At 41.8% G+C, this 21745-nt stretch overlaps 6 protein-coding genes across 6 annotated transcripts; 3 read left to right on the top strand and 3 right to left on the bottom strand. All coding sequences in view use genetic code 12, as the record gives it.

Annotated features, from left to right (window-relative positions):
- Window positions 1-703: 703 nt before the first annotated feature.
- On the bottom strand, window positions 704-1813 carry RAV2 (Rav2p; the record flags this gene model as incomplete). Its single annotated transcript, XM_064918206.1, has 1 exon — window positions 704-1813. One exon carries the CDS (start codon window positions 1811-1813, stop codon window positions 704-706), a length of 1110 nt encoding a protein of 369 aa, XP_064775825.1.
- A 2800-nt stretch (window positions 1814-4613) lies between these two features.
- RBF1 (Rbf1p) lies at window positions 4614-6272 on the top strand. The gene has a single exon (XM_064918604.1). It carries the CDS (start codon window positions 4733-4735, stop codon window positions 6020-6022), a length of 1290 nt encoding a protein of 429 aa, XP_064775824.1. The 5' UTR covers window positions 4614-4732; the 3' UTR covers window positions 6023-6272.
- A 1687-nt stretch (window positions 6273-7959) lies between these two features.
- ALA1 (alanine--tRNA ligase) lies at window positions 7960-10839 on the top strand (the record flags this gene model as incomplete). Its single annotated transcript, XM_064921474.1, has 1 exon — window positions 7960-10839. The coding sequence occupies one exon, from the start codon at window positions 7960-7962 to the stop codon at window positions 10837-10839; it is 2880 nt and encodes a 959-aa protein (XP_064775823.1).
- Window positions 10840-10960: 121 nt separating this feature from the next.
- RJT20DRAFT_26348 (uncharacterized protein) lies at window positions 10961-12209 on the bottom strand. The gene has a single exon (XM_064919426.1). It carries the CDS (start codon window positions 12054-12056, stop codon window positions 11082-11084), a length of 975 nt encoding a protein of 324 aa, XP_064775822.1. The 5' UTR covers window positions 12057-12209; the 3' UTR covers window positions 10961-11081.
- A 1368-nt stretch (window positions 12210-13577) lies between these two features.
- Window positions 13578-15671, top strand: SAL6 (Sal6p; the record flags this gene model as incomplete). Its single annotated transcript, XM_064915808.1, has 2 exons — window positions 13578-13965; window positions 14014-15671. The coding sequence occupies 2 exons, from the start codon at window positions 13578-13580 to the stop codon at window positions 15393-15395; spliced, it is 1770 nt and encodes a 589-aa protein (XP_064775821.1). The 3' UTR covers window positions 15396-15671.
- A 267-nt stretch (window positions 15672-15938) lies between these two features.
- SNQ2 (ATP-binding cassette transporter) lies at window positions 15939-20600 on the bottom strand (the record flags this gene model as incomplete). Its single annotated transcript, XM_064918603.1, has 1 exon — window positions 15939-20600. Exon 1 carries the CDS (start codon window positions 20391-20393, stop codon window positions 15939-15941), a length of 4455 nt encoding a protein of 1484 aa, XP_064775820.1. The 5' UTR covers window positions 20394-20600.
- Window positions 20601-21745: the final 1145 nt, after the last annotated feature.

The raw sequence follows: 21745 nt of genomic DNA, 5'->3' as shown, positions 1-21745 counted from the left end.
CGACAAATAGTGAGAATTAGTGACAGCTGATGGTGATGGTGGAGAGTGTGTAGAGAGAAGGTAGGGAGAAACAGCGAGGAGACGTGGCAGTGGTGTCAAATTAGTGAGTAAAGTCTCGGCCACAGGCAGGCCAGAGAAGCCGGCTTTCCAGTGAGGTAGAGGTGGGCGAAAAAGTGGGGAACATGGTGAAAAGGTGAGATTTTCAGTGGTGTTCTTTGAACACGGTTAGGTACTGGAGAGCTCACTCATTCCTTTGAAATATGATAATGTACATCTCTGGGAATGGATGATATTGCAAGGCTATTTCTTGGAGGGCACTATCAAGGCAAAAAAAGACAAATCAACCATGAATTCAACACTACTCGTGTAACCACCACGGTGATTTAAGCATTCTCAGGGTCTCACAAGACATTGTAGCAAGAGTCTTGAACCATCGGCTACCGCCCCGCTATGATCTGGAATTTTTTTACCACGAAATGAAAAGCGACGGTTCCCACGAATGTTATATTTGGTAGCGAAAATAGCCCCTAAAATCCGCTTAATAATTCTACCATTACATATGCTACCTTATTGGGTTTTGTCAACTCTATTTTAAATATTTATTCTACTACTATGCTTTTTATTGTTACATAAGTACAAAAGAAGTTGCTTCTCATATCTCTTTCTACAACTTCACATCATTGGATCTGCATCTGCATCTTACTCACTTCAATGTACCCACCAAACTATCCAAATTCAGGATGAAGCTGCTTACCAAGTATTCAATGCTATCCAATTTGGTAAAGGCGCTCACTAGAACAGGGTCTGCCGAAGAAACTTCAATTTTCTTATTGATCATCACCACCATGTTGTTGTATGTAACGCACTTTGTAATATAATCAATTGGATCGTGTTTCGGCCTAAGCAGCAAATGACTCATCAGAGTCATCATGTTAGTGAGTATTCCGGCTGGGGCACTAGGTTCAGTGAAAGACTTTTCTTTGTGTCCAGTCATTTCGTTTAGTCTCTTTTCGATATCAGACACATTAAGAGGATGGCTTATTTCAGAGGTTGTCGTAGACGCCATTGATGCCAGCGCTGACGGTAGCTTCATTTCATCTCTTATTTTATCAATGTATGATTTTCCGCTGGTAGCCTCGATTTCTCCCCACGGCCTCTCTGTGACCTTATGGAGACTTTTAAGGTCTATGCAAACTTCTGCTTGAGTAATATAAAGATCAACTGCAATGCACGGTAGAAGTTCGGGTTCAAACGCATCTGCTGGTGATTTGTTTATAGGAAACACCAAATCAGGGTCTGTTGGGAGCTGTAATGCGTTTTTTGCTGTTATAATATTGCTAAGGAGATCGTTAAATGAATCTATGAGCTTCTGGTGGTCTGCGTCAGAACAATCTGTTAGTTTTGTCAAGCCCTCGATTATTTCAATCGACGAATCAATGGCTTTCTTCGCTGTAATTATTTGTGGTAATAATATTGGCTTCTTTAAGTGAAGACGGGTTATGTGCTTGTTAAAGTGATGTTCTTTCAAAGTTACTGTAAGCTGAGTGATGTATGCTCCATCCCTCACTATGATTCCCTTCAATGCCTCCAGTTTTGAAGAAGAAACTGGAAGTTTTATTACAGGCCCACGTTCAACATGTTTTGATGCATTGGGATGTTGTGGTGAATTGTATAAGAGCAAGTTTGAGCATATTTGTAAGGCTTCAATGATCTGTGGAAACTCTGGGGTAATGATAAAGGCGGTTAGCCAATGCAACTCCTTGTCGGCTTGGTCGACTTGGAGCTCGTTTATCAAACTATGAAGTGTTGTCATCACTTGTCTGTATTAATTATGTCTTCCTCGACCTTCAAATAATTTGTATATAACTAAGCACTCTTCATTGGTTACAAACTTGTAAGTTATGAAGGTGATAAAGAATCGCTGCTTTTAACAAAAATGTGACTCTTGAAAATTGTCCTGTATATATAATATGGCTTCCAGTACTCTAAGAAGTATAGTTGTTGAAGGATAAAGTGATAGAAGGGGGTATAGAACATTTCGGCTCATTGAATGCCAGCGAGCCAAAATATGTTGAAACAGAAGCTTGGTTTTACCAATGAAAAGTAAACAGCTAATAAATCTTCAAGTTGTTAGAAGGTGTCATATATGGCTGATATATAGAGCTCATATATAGAGCTCATATAGAGGTAAGGTTGGGTGAACGTGGTAGCGCGATCACATTGGCACATTTCTGACTACTATAAGCAAAGGTAATCTAAATGTAATGCAAACCACAGTACTTACCCTAAAGTAAGGACTATTTATCGCCATTGAGGACGCAAGGTTTATAGTTACCTTTACATACACAATACTCCGTCCCACCCAAGGAATTCAGTATAGGTAGGAACTTGAAAGAAAATAGAATCACTTGGTCTCCGAAAAGGTTATTCGGCTTCTACTAGAAAAGACGAAATCGGAAGGATGCCAACCCTGGACCTTGTGTCTATATAATAACTCCGCCATACTCGATTGGGCTTATAAATTGTCCATAAACAAAAAGTTAAGTAGCAACTCACAATGTTTTAAACGGTACAATAATGACGGGAACACGATGTCTATTTGTTGTACTGTAGGAACTCCTCCTGATAAAAACAAAATGCGGACGGTGGCTGCAAAAAATTTGACTCTTTGGGGGTGAATCTTGTGATAGATAGTAACACCAGTAAGTTCCAACTTTTAACTTATCAGCAAATAGCGGTCTATAAATTCGGAACCTAACTGGGTGAGATTTGATATTTTACCCATTGGAGATGAAGTTTGTTTACCCCAGGCTAGTTTAGAGGGATGCACTTAGAGGTGGTGCTTTACTTTTATCGGACCTATTACGAAAGAACCAATGAAAGGAGAAAAAGTGATCTCGTGTACTTTTACGAATATAGTATGGCATTGATTGACCCATCAGTCGAAATTGTCTTCCGCTGGCTGTCAGTAGGCAGAGGACACGCAATAATCCAGGAATTGTTTCAAACACAAATCCCTGACAGTACGAACCCGTATGAATGTCACTGTCACTCTAATTCGATTGAGTAGAACGAAGTTTGATGGTGTATATCATTTTCATCCAGAAACAAGAATTTCATTGACAGTGTGTGAATTTGAATATGTATTGAAAATGTAGACCTAAACTAGGACTTTCTTCTTCCACAAAACATAGATAAACACAAGACACTTCACATTGGCACCTTTAGTACTTTGTACGTGACGAATGCGACTGTCATATTCCTGTCTATTTTATTGATATACATTATCTTAAATATGTGAATAAAAGGTTACGGGTTACGAAGTAGTGGGACAATTGTATCTTACAAACGATGAAAGCATGATAAGTCAAATGTAGATGCTTTACAGATACAACCAAAACGTCAGAAGATAATTTGGGGTTAATAAAGGACTCCGCTTGAATTTCAATGGTACTTATCCGTTCGCAATACTTAAGTATCCATCATATCACTTAGATATTTTCTAGTAAAGCTACAATCGACCACTCATATTGAGGATGTATTGTGGAAAAGAGCTCTACTACAGTACCATTGGAACACCATATTAGACTTCATGTGGTAGAGCGTGCATATAACACGGGCCCAACTCACTCTCTGCACGCCCAATCACAGCTCGGTTCGTATTCCAAAGACATTACCTTATTTTCTGTGTTTGTGATACTCCTATCCTTACTGCAGGCATCTGCCAATAGGAGCACAGCAATTAATTCAGTGCGTAGTTCTCATACTGGCCAAGAGCTGAAGGAGAATGTTGCCAAACCGGAGATGGCCCCTCCACGGTTATACTAGTTCAAGGGGACGTTTGGCATTTGGTCTGGGGAAAGCCAAAAGTATATACAATACGTCGAGGGTACTCCAGCATACATACAGAACGAATCTTGAATACCCATATACCATACACATCTTCTCTCTAACGAGAGCGGTTCTCATATACAATCCAAGTCCAAGAAGACCCTGCTAATATACCTTACAATGTAAGCTTTTGTAGTGAGGCCATTCATACACACCAAAGGTCTGTACACATCTAACAGTAAATATACACTCTATAGCACGTATGACTGATTAAACACCTCTTACCCATGTGTGGACACTCGCACTCGCTCACTATTAGCCCTCTGGAAAATACAGCGTAAGAACCAGTGAGTGAATGACATCGCATATAACCGAAGCTAACACAGATACTGACATACTGATAACTGACATACATACTTACATTCTTACATACTTACATTCTTACACACTCACACGTTTACATGCTCACATACTTACATACTTACATACTTACATACTTACATTATTACTCACTCACACAGAAGTAATTCTAATTAGACCACACAATATTAATGAGATCGGATCTCTGTCACTCCTCTCGTACTCCTCCACATATTTTCTCACCTCTCACAATTCACACTCTCATTCCCCAATTTCATCTGCCCGCAGTACCACTTTTACGCACTCTCCTCTTTCTCCCGGTCCCCGCACGACCTCTCCCTTCCACTTCACGTGCCGTGAAACAACATCACCAACTTTCTTCAACAACCACCATGAAGGAACGAAAACTATCAACATACACCACTCCACACTTGTGCAGGATTGTTGTTTATATTCACAACTAGTCCTTCTTCTTCTACAGCTATTGAAGTAGCCAGAGACCCTCTAACAGTCCAGTTCCGAAACCCCCAAGTCAAACAGAATGCTGGGCCCTTCTACCTCGAGTGAGAGATCCACCGTCAACACCAACGGCCACTTGTCCCACGACGGAAGCGTCGTCGGCCGTCCTGGCGACTACGACAACGCTACGGCCACTGCTGCTGCTGCCATGTCTGCTTCTGGCTACGGCGTGTCGCTTCCAGACGACGGAACCAACCAGTTCCACCAGCACCACCAGAACTACGGTGCAGCCCAGGCTGCCCAAGCTGCTGAGCTCCAACACAGAGCTGAGCTCCAAAGAAGACAGCAACTTCAGCAACAACAACAACTCCAACAACAGGAGTTGCAACATCAACACCAGCACCAATTGGCGCAACAACAGATGCACCATTTCCAGCAACAACACCAGGTCCAACAGGTCCAACAGGTGCAGCAGGTTCAACACCACCAACAGGTTCAACACCAACAACACCAGCAGCACCATCACATTCAGCAGCACACTCAGCTCCCTGATGACTTCGACCCTCAAATCTTGACTTCCAAGTACATTGAGAACGAGATCATCAAGACCTTCTCTTCTAAGCAAGAGCTCGTTAAGTTTGTCAAGTACCAGTTGAGCAATGAGGAACAATGTAAGATTGTCATCAACAGTTCCAAACCAAAGGCCGTGTACTTCCAATGTGAGCGTTCAGGTTCTTTCAGAACCACAGTCAAGGATGCCACCAAGAGACAAAGAGTTGCCTACACCAAGAGAAACAAGTGTGGTTACAGACTTGTTGCTAACTTGTACCCACCTGAAAAGGATAAGAAGAAGGTCAAGAAGCTGTCTCCAGACGGAAATCTCGACGACAAGCTTGCTGAGTACCCATTGGGTCACCCACAAGGACTTGGTTCTGACGGATCCGTCTCGAACGAGATGTGGATCTTGAGAATGATCAACCCAGTTCACAATCACGCTCCTGAACCTAACAACGGTAAGAAGAAGCGTTCTAAGAACTCGCGTACTTTAGTTGAGAAGCCTTTGCACAAGGCCAACGTCAATGGTGCCAACCCGTACGCTGCTGACGTTATTTCTCACTTGTCCCACAATCAAATTCCTCACCACATCCTGCAACACTTGGACCACCACTCGCACACGCCTTCGGTTCAAGACGCTGCTGTGATAGCTGCTATTGAGGCAACACCTGCTGCTGCCGCTGCTGCCGCTTTGAATCTGCAAAACCCACCAGTTGACCCAAATATCGACCCTAATGTCGACCCAAGTGTCCAAGCTCATGACCACTCCCACGGTATCAGAGGCAATGTTCACTTGCATCAGACCTTACGTAGATAAATGACAAAAGTATGGAGTATTCGTCAAAGCTGCTTATCTGAAGAAGCTACCTGACGTTTTACAAACACTTTTTTTTGTCGTTGTGTGCTATAGTGAATTTAGTGAGTTGTGCGGACAGCTAGCGATTAGAATTCGTATATGATGTATCTTTCGTTGAACAGAGATATTGTTGGTGATTTATACTAGAATTCCCGCCAGAACTTTGCTCTGCACTATTTTGTAATTTTAGTTTGTGTCAGTTTGTCTGTTGTTTATTATTGTTTCTTTATATTGAATAATTATACTTGTTTTTTTTTAACAACGATTGTAGTAAGCTTGTGGCACTTATGAAAAAGGGACCATATATCGAATATGGAGGGGAGAGAAATATCAACAAGTACCAAAAGGTTCATGAAAACCATCAACTGGCAAGTTATAAACCCTCGACCATCTGCACTTCCCTTCGTCCTTCTGGGTTGTTATTTCGCTAAAAGAGCCATGTTTCCTTGTTATATTCGAAGGCTCCCAGTTGCACGAAGGGTATTTGCAACAATTGATCTATCCGGTATACACAATCAGTTATCTTTTGCAGCTATCAGTAGTGTATCTATTGAAGGTTGCGATGGTTGATTACACACCGGATGGTCTCTCTGCATATATATGATAGGTTATACGCCGGCTGGTGGTGACGATGGTTGGGCAGTGTATGAAGGGATTGGTAGAACGAGTGCTGGTGGGTGGTCAGCCTCGTCCATTGGCGATGAAGGGGTACCAGGGTGGGGTGAGGAGAATGGCCTCGTCTGTAGAAGTATCATAGAGTGTCATAGGTGTCCGAAAAAGGCATCATGATCATGGAAGATGATGTGATAGTTGAAAGAAAGATATTAGATTGGGAAGGAGCAAAAGAGCAAGAAAGAAATGAAAGAGAAGTTTCTGGAGCATTACTTCGAAGTCGCCTGAGTGCAAATTTACAACCTCAAAGAGGAAGTATTAAGGTGCAACATTATCTGCGAAGTAAGTTCCTCGTGTGCCATGATTCGAGAATGGCCCTATCGTTATCGTTATGACTTTTATTTGCTGGATTTGGGGGGTTTTGGTGGGATTCTGGGTCTATCTGATCTTTGAATTATTGAACTTTTACTTACCGACACTATACATATCACAATAAGCCTGTAAAATGGTAATCAACATTTAAAATATTTAACCAATTTCGCAGCTACATTTTAAATTGCCCATATATTTTTGCAGTAAACACTTAAAAACCATCAACTAGACGGCTATATTCCGTAATGCCAAATTAAATTGAAAACTCGTTGCCACTTGATATCCTTCCAAAACTCCTGGAAAACAGGGAGCTCTTAACTTTGTCTCCTTTCACTCCATTTATCCTTTCTCTACAAGAAATCAATTCCTACCTTTATTCCCTTCCTAACAAACGTTCTATAGATTTTGCACATATTTATTACACAAGCAAAAATGCGGGAACCCAATTCCAATCACCCAATTGTTCCAGTGCACAGTCTCAGTCTCACTGCCACTGACAAACCTAAACTCTGACTAAAGGTACAATAGACGATTACACCAATGACTTCCAAAATCCTCAATTCGGTTTGCATGTTCCACTACTACTTTCACCCTTTTTCACCCCATAACACCCAAATTCCTCTCCTCTCCTCTCCTTTCCTCTCCTAACCCATCCACTGACTCATACTTTCCACCTCTCCTACCATCACTCTCACTCACTCTCACACACACACACTCTCTCTCTCACGGTTTTTCGCATCCTCCACCTTATCTCTTCTTGTCCACACACGACCGTCGAAAAAATCCTAGACTCATAATACCAGAGTTCATCATCCATGGCGTGTAATGATTAAACGATTGAATCCTATTTGTTTATAAAAGGCTCACGCAATAGCGGCAAATATATGCTAAGGACATTACTTCACCGCCGAATCATGTCAACAAGCACCACCCCAATTGCTTCCACCTCCGAGTGGACTGCTTCCAAGGTAAGAAAAACCTTCTTGGACTACTTCACCTCCAAACGTAGCCATACCTTTGTTCCATCGTCGTCCGTGGTACCTCACAATGACCCTACCCTTTTGTTTGCTAACGCCGGTATGAACCAGTACAAGCCGATTTTCCTCGGAACTGTCGATCCAGCCTCTGAGCTTGCTACTTTGAAGCGTGCTGCCAACTCCCAGAAGTGTATCAGAGCTGGTGGTAAGCACAACGATTTGGAGGACGTTGGTCGTGACTCGTACCATCACACCTTCTTCGAGATGTTGGGTAACTGGTCATTTGGCGACTACTTCAAACCAGAAGCCATTCCATGGGCTTGGGAGCTCTTGACCGAAGTCTACGGCTTGGACAAAGACAGATTGTACGTCACTTACTTTGAAGGTGATGCTAAGCAAGGACTCGAGGCAGATTTAGAGGCCAAGAACCTCTGGTTGAAAGTCGGTGTAGCTGAAGACCACATCTTACCAGGTAATGCTAAGGACAACTTCTGGGAAATGGGAGACCAGGGTCCTTGTGGCCCATGTTCTGAGATCCATTACGATCGTATTGGTGGACGTAATGCTGCCCATCTAGTTAACATGGACGATCCAAACGTGTTAGAAGTTTGGAACATTGTTTTCATTCAATACAACAGAGAGGCTGACGCCTCATTGCGTTCGTTACCAGCCAAGCACATCGATACCGGTATGGGTTTCGAAAGATTGGTTTCCGTATTACAAGATAAGTCTTCCAACTACGATACTGATGTCTTCGGTCCTATCTTCGACAAGATTCGTGAGATCACTGGTACTCGTCCTTATGCTGGTAAGTTCGGTACCGAGGACAGAGATGGTATTGACACTGCTTACAGAGTTATTGCTGACCACGTAAGAACTCTTACCTTTGCTATCTGTGATGGTGGAGTTCCAAACAACGAAGGAAGAGGTTATGTTTTAAGAAGAATTTTAAGAAGAGGTTCTCGTTACGTTCGTAAATACATGAACTACCCAATTGGTTCATTCTTCCAACAACTTGTGGATGTCGTTATCGAGCAAAACAAGGAAATATTCCCAGAAATTGTCCATGGTGCTCAAGACTTGAAGGAGATCTTAAACGAGGAGGAGCTTTCTTTCGCTAAGACTTTGGACAGAGGTGAGAAATTGTTTGAACAATATGCCATTATTGCCTCCAAGACTCCAGAACAGACTTTGTCAGGTAAGGACGTGTGGAGATTGTACGACACTTACGGTTTCCCAGTCGATTTGACGCGTTTAATGGCAGAGGAAGCAGGGTTGAAAATCGATGAACCTGCTTTTGAAAAGGCCAAGGAGGAGTCAAGAGAGGCTTCCAAGGCTACTGGTACCAAGAACAATGCTACCTTGGTAAAATTGGACGTTCATTCATTGTCCGAATTGGACAGTAATGAGGCCGTTCCAAAAACAGATGACTCTTACAAGTATGGTCTTGAAAACATCAAGGCTTCCGTCTTAGCTATCTATGATGGTTCTTCGTTCGTGGATAGTATTGAGGACTCCACTAAACAATATGGTATCATCTTAGATAAGACTCCATTCTACGCTGAGCAGGGTGGTCAAGAGTATGACACCGGTAAGTTGGTTATTGATGGCCAGGCCGAATTTAACGTTGACAACGTACAAGTTTATGCTGGTTACGTCCTCCACACCGGATCCCTTGCTGAAGGTTCCCTCAAGGTAAAGGACGATGTCATTGCCACTTACGATGAATTGAGAAGATGGCCTATCAGAAACAACCACACTGGTACTCATATCTTGAACTACGCTTTGAGAGAAGTACTTGGAGATGGAGTTGACCAAAAGGGTTCTCTCGTTGCTCCTGAGAAGCTTCGTTTCGATTTCTCTCACAAGCAAGCACTTACTCCAAAGGAGTTGGCTTCCGTTGAGTCTATTTCCAATGAATACATTAAAGCTAACAAGGAAGTCTTCTATAAAGATGTTTCATTGAACGAGGCCAAGGAAATTAACGGCTTAAGAGCTGTTTTTGGAGAGACCTATCCAGACCCTGTTAGAGTGGTCTCTATCGGTGTATCCGTTGATGACTTAATTGCTGATCCTAAGAAAGCTGAATGGCACCAAGTCTCCATCGAGTTCTGTGGTGGTACTCATGTCCTTAAGACAGCCGAAATCAAGGACTTAGTGATCGTCGAAGAATCAGGTATCGCTAAGGGTATCAGAAGAATTGTTGCCGTAACTGGTCACGATGCCCACAACGTCCAAAAGATTGCTAAAGAATTCGATGCCGAATTGGAGCACGCTGCTGGTTTGCCATTTGGTCCTATCAAGGAAAACAAGGCCAAGGAATTAGGTGTCGCTTTGAAGAAGTTGTCAATCTCGGTGTTAGACAAGCAAAAATTGACAGAAAAGTTCAACAAGTTGGACAAGACCATCAAGGATGACTTGAAGGCCAAACAGAAAGAAGAATCCAAGAAGACCTTAGATGTTGTTAACGAGTGGTTAAAGAAGGAAGATGCTGGTGAGTACTTAGTTGCCCATGTTCCTATCAATGCGAATGCTAAAGCCATCACAGAAGCTATTAATTTGATTAAGAAGCTGCACAAGGATAAATCCTTGTATTTGATTACAGGATTAAAGGAGAAGGTTGCTCACGGTTGTTACATTTCTGACGTTGCTATTAGCAAGGGCGTCGATGCCACTGCATTAGCCCAACAAGTTTCCACAAAGATTGGTGGTAAAGCTGGTGGTAAGGGTAACATCGTACAAGGTATGGGTGACAAGCCTGATGGTATTGATGCCGCTGTTGAGGAAGTTCGCAAATTGTTGGGCGAAAAGTTGTAACTAATGAATAGTAACCAAGAGACAGCTTATACATAGGAAGAGGCTATACGACTAGAGTAATCATACAATTACTAGACATGATTTTTTATAGCAACTGTTAATAGTTAATAAATAATGTATTTATTTTAAGATATGAGAGGTTGGTCAAATCATTATCGTCTATTATGGTTGATTCTTATATGATGTTGGTATGTATGTCAAGATCGTTTGTTTGTATACACTTTCTAATTCAAGTGCCGAGTTCAAATTTTGGCTCCAGAAGGCGACTCATTACTCATCTTATCTTCATCTTGTTGTGATATCTCCGTGGCGTTCCCTCCAATACCTGCAACTACCTCATCCACTACCGCTCTCAATGCTTCTTTCGATACTTCAGGAATTTTTCCTATTATGCTGACCGTGTTAATCTTCCAGTCCATGTGTGGATAGGAGCCCAATTTGACTATTCCAGTTCCATATTTGCTATCTACCTTCTCTTGCAAATTGCTCAAGAGAGGAGCCATTTCGCTTTCAGCGGAAGTAGTCTTCACATAGAATCGATGGAGCTGTGATCCCGAAAGGGAGATTCTCGTCTTTAGATAAGACTCAAGTGCCGACACAAGTTTAGTAAACAATTGTGGAACACCTGGCAAAATGTAGACCTGCTGGTTGATAGCCACTATAGGAAACCACAAAGAGTCATCTATAAATATCTTCTCGGTAGTAACATTTGGTGACTTCGATGTAGGCAAAGTTGCCATTTTATAGAACGCACTGAGTTGGTCTGGACTCAACTGATCTAAGTATTGTCCTCTTATTTTCTTCATACGATCTACCACTTCCTGATCGAGTTCGTAGTCGATCCCGTAGAACTCACTTAGAACTGAATACGTAATGTCATCGTGAGTACTTCCCAAACCACCAGAAGTGATTATGATATCTAGTTTATCTTGCTCCACCAAGATTTTAAGCGAATTCTTAATATCCTGACTATCATCTCCACAAACTATGGTTCGCTTCATTGGAATCAGGAGGTTATTGAAGCAAAACCTGGCGAAGTTGTATGAGTTCGTATCAAGGATCTTACCATTGAGTACTTCGTCGCCTATGATAAGAATACCAGCAGAAGCAATTGGTTTCAATGCTTTTGTTGAAGACACCAAGTTATCAATTGACTTCACCGAGTTGAAAGATAACCGTGACATCGTGCTGAAGAGTGACTTTGAAATGCGGATCATTCAAAACGGTCGCTACAGTGGTTGCAACTTTGCTAACCCCACAAAGACTAACATGGTTTAAACTACTTCCGATAACTGAACCGAAACCGCTTGGAAGAAACCGGTGTGCACATTACCCAATGCGGAAATCAAGAGATTGAGCAGACTAAATGGGCAAAATGGTGATGTAATGGTTATACCTGAGGGATGGGCATAGAGGTGCTATTGTTCATGAATTTCTATGAGTGAGGGGTTTTGGCGCGTCCTTGGCACTCAGGGGAAATCAATCCGATTTTTTAACCTTACATTCTGGAAACAAACATGACATGGCCACTGGGCTAGCCAGTACTTGTCGTGTCTATCTTCTAGACAAATGTCGTGCTATATTTTTGTTAGAGCACAGTAAAAATGGTGTTATTTGCATCGCTAAGAAGTTCCTGCATCCAAGACTCTATGACAACATCAAAAAGTCTTCTCTAGAAGCCCGTATAGTCCTCCCGTATACCCCCTAGCGTGGAGAGTATGACGAAATGGGCACAACTCTAAATAATCGACTAATGGTCTCCCCACTGCAGATCCACAACTCCTACTTTCACTAACCAGCTTTTCCGAGCGACGAGAAATGGAGCTCTACTACTATATGCCCAGCTGTGGTGGTGGCCCTTCTTTATCTCACACCACAGCTGTAGAGAAGGTCCTGGGTCTTGGTATACGAGGCACGTGATCTCGTTTCCGAGCTCGATTTTGCCCCTTAATGCGCTCCTGGGCCGTGATTTCCACTGTGAATGGAGGGATTAGCCCTTGGATTCCTGCAGAACATAAGGTTGCTTTTTGGCCCAACCACTAGTCCAATCATTTCGGATACCGCCTGTATAACTCCTATCCCAATCAGTAACTATAAGCCTTCAAATCCTGCACACCTCGCAAGTCTAGTCTGTCAAGTACTCTATTTTCAACCGGAAGATGCGTCATTCCTGTAGAAAGCCCTATTTCTATGATGTAAGCGCTTACCAACGCTATAAACGTGCCCCATTCCGTACCCGCCAACGGATCCACAGCAGAGACGAAGCAGAGATTTCAACTAGTGTTCTTGTGACCGTTATCTGAAACGATCGATATATATAAGCATTTTCTTTTCCTGACACCCCCGATCTGATACCGTCGCTATCTTGTAGGTTTTATTCAGCGAGACCGTTCTGTTAGGTTATTTGAAAAAGGGCGAAAATTCAGTCACCGCTGTCTCTGGTTTTTGCGTGCTTACTAAGTCATCATTAATTTAGTTATTGTACTTATATCTGTGTCAACGACAGTCCAACTTACTACAAGTTACTCCGTATTTAGTTTGAAGATTTAGAGTCACTCACCAGGATTCATTCATATTTATAAGTCAGCAGCGCCGTCTTCATCACTACCATACCAACAAACAGTCGTACCACTACTTCGGTTTCCATTTTTTTACAAGTCATAAGTCTATCAAATCTCACTCCAGTTTGAATAGAAATCCCACCAATAGCCTTACACTAGTGCCGACATAACCAAAGAATGGGAAATAGCCCGTCCAAAGATGATCCTCTGCCGAATAACTCGTCCTCTTCCACAACCACTCCATCAGGTGGAGACTTAGAGCCCGAGGAGGCAACGCCCCCGCTATCGCAATCTAATAATGATACCACGAAGTCAACGACAACCCGGGGTAAAACCCCCGCCATCTACATTGGTAATCTCAAGAACGCCAGTAGCAACGCCAACTACAATAGTAATAACATTAATAACGTAAAAACTAACAACAACAACAACACTAATACCGAAAACTCCTCTACCAACGCTAGAACAAGAAAGTCCAAAAAACCACAACATGATTTGGATTTGGACCTTGAAATAGGTATGTCTATGGCCCGTTTGTTGAAGTCGAATAGCAGTTCTCAACAGAGTTCCAGCCCAGTTTTGGCTTCAACTTCCGCTCCTGCCACCATTCCAGTCCAAAGGAATAGTTTAGATACATCAAACATAGCTTCGGAATACGGCTCGTCTGTAGACAGTGACAAGTCGGATTCTTCCGCTATGTCTCCTGTATTCACAACGATAGGTGAATCCAAGGATGAAGATCTGCTTCTGTCTTTGGGTTCAACTTCTCCAAGTGGGAAGTCGTTCTACTTCAAAGATGATTTGAAGGAGTCTGGTACCAGCTCTAGCAAGAAGTTAGACGCTATAGCAGAAGCCGAGACATCTGTGGAATCGACGCCGGAGCCAAAAAAGTCCAAAGCGCCAGCATCCGCTGATGCTTTGTCCATTCACAACTTAAAGAAACATGACAAGAAGACAAAGGCTTCCTCCGGAAGACTGTTGACGAAGAATGTTTCCTCAAGCTCGTCTAGCATTTCCGCTTCACCTCCATTAGTTCACTCTAATAAGAAGTTGGAAGTGGATGTTGACGGCGTGATAGATAGACTCTTGGCTATCGGCATGCTGAAACCCAACTCTTCCACCAGCAGCCGTCATTCAAAGGATAAATTACCGGTTACTACGCTGGAAATTAAGTATATCTTGCATAAGGCCCGTGCCATATTCTTGGAACAGCCAACTTTGTTACGTTTATCCCCATCAGTGAAGATTGTGGGTGATATTCATGGCCAATTCCATGATTTGATAAGAATATTCAACACTTGTGGATACCCTCCATATTCCAACTACTTGTTTTTGGGAGATTATGTTGATCGTGGCTACAAATCTTTAGAAACAATCCTTCTATTACTATGCTACAAGATTAAGTATCCTGAAAACTTTTTCATGTTGAGAGGAAATCACGAGTCAGCCAATATCACAAAGATTTATGGGTTCTATGATGAATGCAAACGGAGATTACCTGTGATCTCAGGTAACCATAAGTTGTGGAGAGTCTTCATTGATGTCTTTAACACTTTGCCTATTGCCGCTACTATCAATGACAAAATTTTCTGTATCCATGGTGGATTATCTCCTGATTTGCAAGACTTGAACCAGATTGATAACATCAAGAGACCTACCGACATTCCCGATAAGGGACTTTTGGCGGACTTACTTTGGTCTGATCCAGATCCACTGATCAAGAACTTTTCTATCTCTAACTGGCCCAAAAACGACAGAGGAGTGTCGTACTGTTTCGGAAAGAAACATGTCGACTATTTCTGCAACACGTTTAAGATGGACTTAGTTGTTAGAGGGCATATGGTAGTAGAAGACGGATACGAGTTTTTCAATAAGCGGAAACTTGTAACTATTTTCTCGGCACCAAACTATTGCGGTGAGTTCAACAATTTTGGAGCTGTTATGAGTGTAGACAAGAACTTATACTGCTCCTTCGAATTGCTTAAACCGCAATAGTCATCATATAGATAATTATCTATCTTGTCTCTTGTCCTTTTTGTTTTTCTGTTGTTATTGTTATTCCTAAGACAGTTGGAGTTGTCACGCTGGCGCGGATCATTATCGGTATATAATGAACTGACGCTAACGAACTCTCTTCACTTCTTCATTCCACTTTTCATATCATATACTACTATAAATTTATTTTCTATGTTTTACTACTTTCAATGCAATTTACTCGGTACTATTTAGAGAGTTATTGTTTTTGTTTTCGAATATACGTGTCTTCAGTGCCATTATTTGTAGTGTTCAATTTTGTTTTACAGTAGAATGAAGCAAACATAATTGTGAATGTTGTAGTAGTGGACACAAACATACTTGAAATTCAAACGATTTCTTCATTTCATAGTTAAAATTAAAATCTATATTGTCTGTATCATAAATAAAAAATAGCAAAAGTCGAAAAACAAATGTGCTATGTACAAAGAGTATGTTCCTCAACAAAATTCAGCATTAGTGGGAGGTGACTCTATGTCATTCCAGAAGAACTTAATAGAATGTCTACTTCCTTTTCAAGAATCCCAATAGGTTGATTTTCTTGAACCTCATGAAGTAGTACAAGAATAACAAGAACGAAACATTGAAAATGAAGTAAACACAGTAGAAACCAATATTTCTCCATCTGTAAGAATACTTCACAGATACCGTCAACAAGAATTGGTCAGCATTCTTGTACCTACAGAATCCACAATCTGAAGTGGCATTTGGGTTATTCAAATACCCACCACTTGCTTCAACGAATGCTCCAACAAACTCCTGACAAGTTTGACCTGAAGGTGGATTGAAAATGGCGAGTTCTGTCTTGCTGCAATGGATTTGACGACCATGTAAGACGCTTGAAACCAAGTTCTGAATGAAGTAGGTATATGGACTAACTTTGTGCATGAAAGTCCAAAAACCAGGCATTAAATGGAGCGGTTGGACAACACCACTGAAGGCAACAATGAAGGTGTAAAGGAGGGATACCATGACAGCAGCGGATTCCAAGTCTGGAGCAAGGTAAAGAACCAATAAACCAAACGAAGCTGCAAATGTTTGCAAAAATATACCTTGTGTGAAATAGAACATACCAGCATGTGGACCACTTGTGTCGGCTTGAGTAGGGAAGTAAAGAGATACAAACATAAGAGTAGCTCCAAAAATCAAATATGGCAACTCAATTATAACCTGCGTTAACATTATCAATGACCAGTGGTAAGTGTTGGACAATTTTTCCCTTCCTTCAAATAATTCACGACCCTTGATAGCCTTCTCTTGGATCTGATTGATGACAGGAGCTGAAACAACAACTGCAATGAAAGCACAGAACATACCGTTTTGTGCTCCTGTCAAAGTGTGGTTTAAGCCAAAGAAGGTGAATCCAATAAACAATCCACAAATAGTCATCAAGAAGATTTTCGATGCAATATACTCTGGGTCTCTCCAAAATGTTAATGCATTTCTTTCCAACACGTACCAGAATTGGTATGCATATGGAGTGGCATATGTGTTGTTCATCATCTTCAATTCCCTTTCAGTGTAATTCGATTCATTAGGGTTAGCAGCAGCCTCTGCAATAAGACGATCACGCTCTTTGTCAGTATCAATTTTCTCCTGAGAAGCACTCCAAACGTCAAACCAGTTGTGGTTTGTCAGGGCAGTAGCTCCAGCACCAATGGCTTCCAAGATATACTCAGCAGGGTTCTCTTGTGAGCCACATTTTCTTGCGCCGTTTCTTTCAAAGTAATCCAAGATCACTCTCGACTGGTCACCAATATCACCGAAATACACAGTTTGACCACCCTTTCTTAACAACAACAATCTGTCAAATTCTTCAAACAAGGTAGCTGAAGGCTGGTGGATGGTACACAAAATGGATTGACCCCCATTGGCCAAATCCCTAAGCAATTTAACAATAGCCCATGCTGATTGTGAGTCCAAACCAGATGTTGGCTCGTCTAAGAACAATAACAAGGAGGGCTTCGCAACCAATTCGACACCAATAGATAACTTCTTCCTCTGCTCCACATTCAAACCTGATCCCGCCTTACCAACTAAAGCATCCGCATAATCTTGCATGTCCAACACTTGAATAATCCTCTCAACGTATTCCAATTTCTCTGCATCACTAACGTCGTTAGATCTTCTCAATCTTGCAGAGAACCTCAAGGATTCTCTAACGGTGACTTCAGATACATGAATATCCTGCTGTTGAACATATCCGGTACGACGACTAAACGACAAGTCCAATGGCTTACCATTAACTAGCATATCACCGGTAATAGTACCCACGTCGATACGTTGTGCTAAAGTATTTAATAAAGTTGTCTTACCGGCACCAGATTCTCCCATTAAGGCTGTCAAGGTTCCTGGGATACAGTAACCAGAAACGCAGTCCAATAACTTACGCTCCTTTCCATCATATGGAATAACATAGTCAACATCCTTCCACACAAAGATATCCTTTGACTTAAGATCCTCGAAAATCAAATTCTTAGCATGCTTCTCAGCTGTTACTTCTTTGCCTAATTCGTTATCATAGGATCCCTTGATACCTTCTTCATCTTCTGAAGCACTCTTATCTTGAGGCATTACAATTGTGTCTGGAACTTTGCCCTTCAAAAACAACAAACGATCACCTCCACCACTAATTGGACGTATGAATTCTGTACCCAAGGCAGTCATGGAAACAAAAAAGACTAGAAATCCAATCATAATTCCAAAGTTTCTCCACACATGGGTGAATCTGTAAGTGTAGGAAAGTCTTAAATAATCATCACCCAATACCCAAGTTCTCCCGAGTACAGAGCCCTTGAAAGCGCATGCTTGTTGTCCACTGCTAAGGTTCTCATACCCAGGACCGGATGGAACCAAATAAGTACCGTCACATTCCATATGCCTTCCATGAAATTCAGAAGCGATAACGGCTTCAAAAGCATACAAAATTGGGTTGATGTATGAAATCCACTTAAACCATGGATGCATCGATGGTCTTTGAATGATATAGGAAGAGTACATGAGAGCGGCGAGAACTAACACACCAGCGAAAGCATTGGCACTGGCAACAGTCTTGTTCAATGAAGCAATAGCTTGGAACATACCCGACATTGTAAGGTGCAATAAGAAGACGAACAAAAGACAGATGAAAAACTTACCGGCTTCACGGGCCAAGTTCGCTAAGAAGTATAAAATGACGACGAAGAAGACACTGACAAAGAAAGAAACAGGGATAGATGTAATGAAACTTCCAATAGCATCAGCAGCAGGGTGATACATGGAATAGTTCTTATGCTTCATTAAAATGGGCCTAGTGGCAAAGGAAGCCGAGATTTCAGCCAAACCCATCAAAGAAACGTACAACATAGCGAAGAAAATAGAACCACCTCTAGAGAAAGCACCAGAAACCGTCTCTGGGGTATTATAATAAAGGGAACCAGCAATAAGACCCTGGGCTATACCGGCACCAACAAGTGTAATAGTATAAGCCTTGTCACCCCAAATTCTTTGAAATCCACGAAGTGTGGTCAAGCGTAACTGCTCAGCGAAGTTGACAGTGTATTTTGAGTTTGGTCTGGCGAACTTCATTTTCTCCTGGGTGATGGATGTGTGATATTTGTCGTGGGTTTCGTCACCTGAAACTGTGTCATTATATACCTTGATCTCTTCAGAAAGGGCTTTGTATTCTGGAGAGTTTATCCAATAAGCTTGGAATTCCTCTGGGGTTCTTGGAACTTTGCGTTCAAAACCAGGCTTTGGGAAACGTCCGATAGGATCAGTAACAGCTGTCAAGAATTCAGCGGTTGACTGCCTTGCAGGGCAGTCCCATCCCATTCTCACAAAATACTCCTTAGCTTCTGTTACAGGACCAAAATAAATTTGTTTACCTTTGTACAAGATAGTCACCTTGTCAAAGGTCTCGTAGATTTGCTCACCTGCTTGGTAGATTGTAACAAAAGCAGTGGTATTAAGCAAATTGGTGGATGTTCTTATTGCTCTGGCATATTCCAAAGCTGTGGAAGCATCTAGACCTCTTGTAGCATTATCCCAGCAGTAGATAGAACCTCTACATGCCAATGCTTCTGCGATGGAAACTCTCTTTCTCTCACCACCGGATACACCTCTCACAAAATCATTTCCTACCTTGGTTTTATAAGTATGTCTAAGACCAAAAACGGTGGCTAAAATTTCCTTCATGGCATTTATAAACTCGTCTCTAGAGATACCATTGATTCTGATGTTTGGGGTCTTACATGCAATGGCAAACTTCAAGGTCTGCTCTACTGTTAAATGAGGAAAATGGTTGTCTAATTCCGGGTTGTAGATCAATTCACTCTTGAAGTGTTTTAGCATTGTCTCCTGAGTAATACCGTCGTAACGAATATCACCTTCAACACTTTTGAATAAGTCAAGATCAGTTCCACTAAGTGTTTTCAAAAATGAGGAACAACCAGCACCTGGTCTTCCTAATACCAAGACCATTTCTCCTGGCTTGGCTAAACCATCAATTTTGTCTAAAATGGTTCTGTCTGGACTCTTTCTCCTTGAAAGAGCAGCTTCAATTGCACCTATTGGACCCTTGAGCAAGTCAACCACTGTAGGAACAAGAGCGAAGGACTCGTCAACACCAAAAACCGACAACCCCACGAATGAAACACCAGATTCTCTCAATCTGATACCTTGATTGGAGGCCAAGTATACAAAATTGGCCAAAATCTTATGTAAGTCGAAATCTTCTGGGTCAATGACAATTTTACCATCTCTCACTGTATGAGTGGAAAGTTGATGAGATAATTCTTCCAAACGATCCAACACTTCTGGAGAACGGAGATCCGTCACAGTTTGTACCAATTCTAAACGTCTTTGCTCGTCATTCAACTCCTCAGCTTCACGGCCATCACCGTAATTTGGACCGCGGAAAACGTCGATACCGTCACTGACACTGTCAGTTTCAAGACTACCTCTCTCCTTGGAAGACATATGGCTGCAATATTGTATTGGTATGAGATAGTTTTCAACAAAATACCTTTCAGAAACACTATTGGCAGCACAGTCCTACTTGTCTTGTCACCAAAAGTGAGAAGTGATTATTGAAATTGCCGAAGACCCTATCTTATATATAAATCACTAAAATAGGACTTGTACTAATGTGCACTGTATTAGTCTTTTAGAGTTAGTAATGTGAGGATGCAAAAAAAGACCATAAAAAATATCCGCAGCCAAAAATAAACGTTAATTAAGTAATCCCGGAAACAAGACGGAACATTGGTTAGGGCCGAGTATGTCAGATAAACGGAGCGGCTGGAAGGGCACTATGACGTTGATACTATCTTCTGATAACATGTATGAACAGTGCTCATGCCAGGTGCATGTGGCATAACCATAGTTGCCAATTGAGTCCAGTGGCTACGTTTCTCAGCTTTTTAGCTTTACTTTCCATCTTGATGTGGCAGCCAAAACTGCCTTCTCGTGCGAAATTTTGTGAGCGTTGTTAAAAACTGCAACGAAAAAGAGGTAATTGAAACATGGGCCAGTAGGTATAAAGACTAGGATAGATGCTGTCGGCCCCTTCAGGTCTAGGAAGGTGAAGCAGGAATTTAGATCATAGGAACCTCTTCCAAGACCAGTCTGGACTCATCTTGAGAGCTTTTGTTAGTAATAGCCTCAGAATTACTATGGAAGGTTGACAGAATTAATAAGTAATTATTAAATGAGTGCAAGACAAGGAATACGTACATCGCCTATTTATTCTTTGGTTGCACTTTTGTGCTTCTACCGCCACAACGTCCGCTCATTCTCAGCAGTGGAAAAGCTTATATCTAGCCGGGAGTAGAAGCAGCTTATTAAAAGCATATGGCTAGGGAACAGGGCTTCGTTGTACACAATTGATATCGATAATTCGCTTCGAGCCTCTTAGACACTGTCTGCCGTACCACTAAGTTTCCACTTATCGCCTTTTATATCGCTTAACTACTGTAAAATAGTTGCAACATACCAGCAGAATCCAGTAACGCTTGTTTAGCTATTACAAAACGTACGAAAAGGAACCAACGGCATTCAAATGAACAAGAATCTGTTGCCAAGACCTATGTTCAGCCTCATGTAGATTCGGTTCCTTTTGGAACCCCCATCATATTACCGCTGAAAATGAACTATTGTGGAATCGCGAATGCTTCCCCCCCCTCTTTTCGTTCAAAGAAGTTTTCAGAAGCTCTTGTTTAATTCATTAACGACAGGGATGACGTTGATCCGTTTTGCTTGGCCATAGTGTCGTATTATTATTCCTTTCGAGGGGTAATATTGATATTATCTGGGCTCCATGTAAAGACTAA

The sequence above is a fragment of the Scheffersomyces xylosifermentans genome (assembly GCF_036884685.1).
Source record: "Scheffersomyces xylosifermentans strain CBS 12540 chromosome Unknown RJT20scaffold_2, whole genome shotgun sequence".
Lineage (NCBI taxonomy): Eukaryota > Fungi > Ascomycota > Pichiomycetes > Serinales > Debaryomycetaceae > Scheffersomyces > Scheffersomyces xylosifermentans.
The sequence above is the reverse complement of the archived record's forward strand: the minus strand, read 5'-3'. Positions and strand labels throughout refer to the sequence as shown.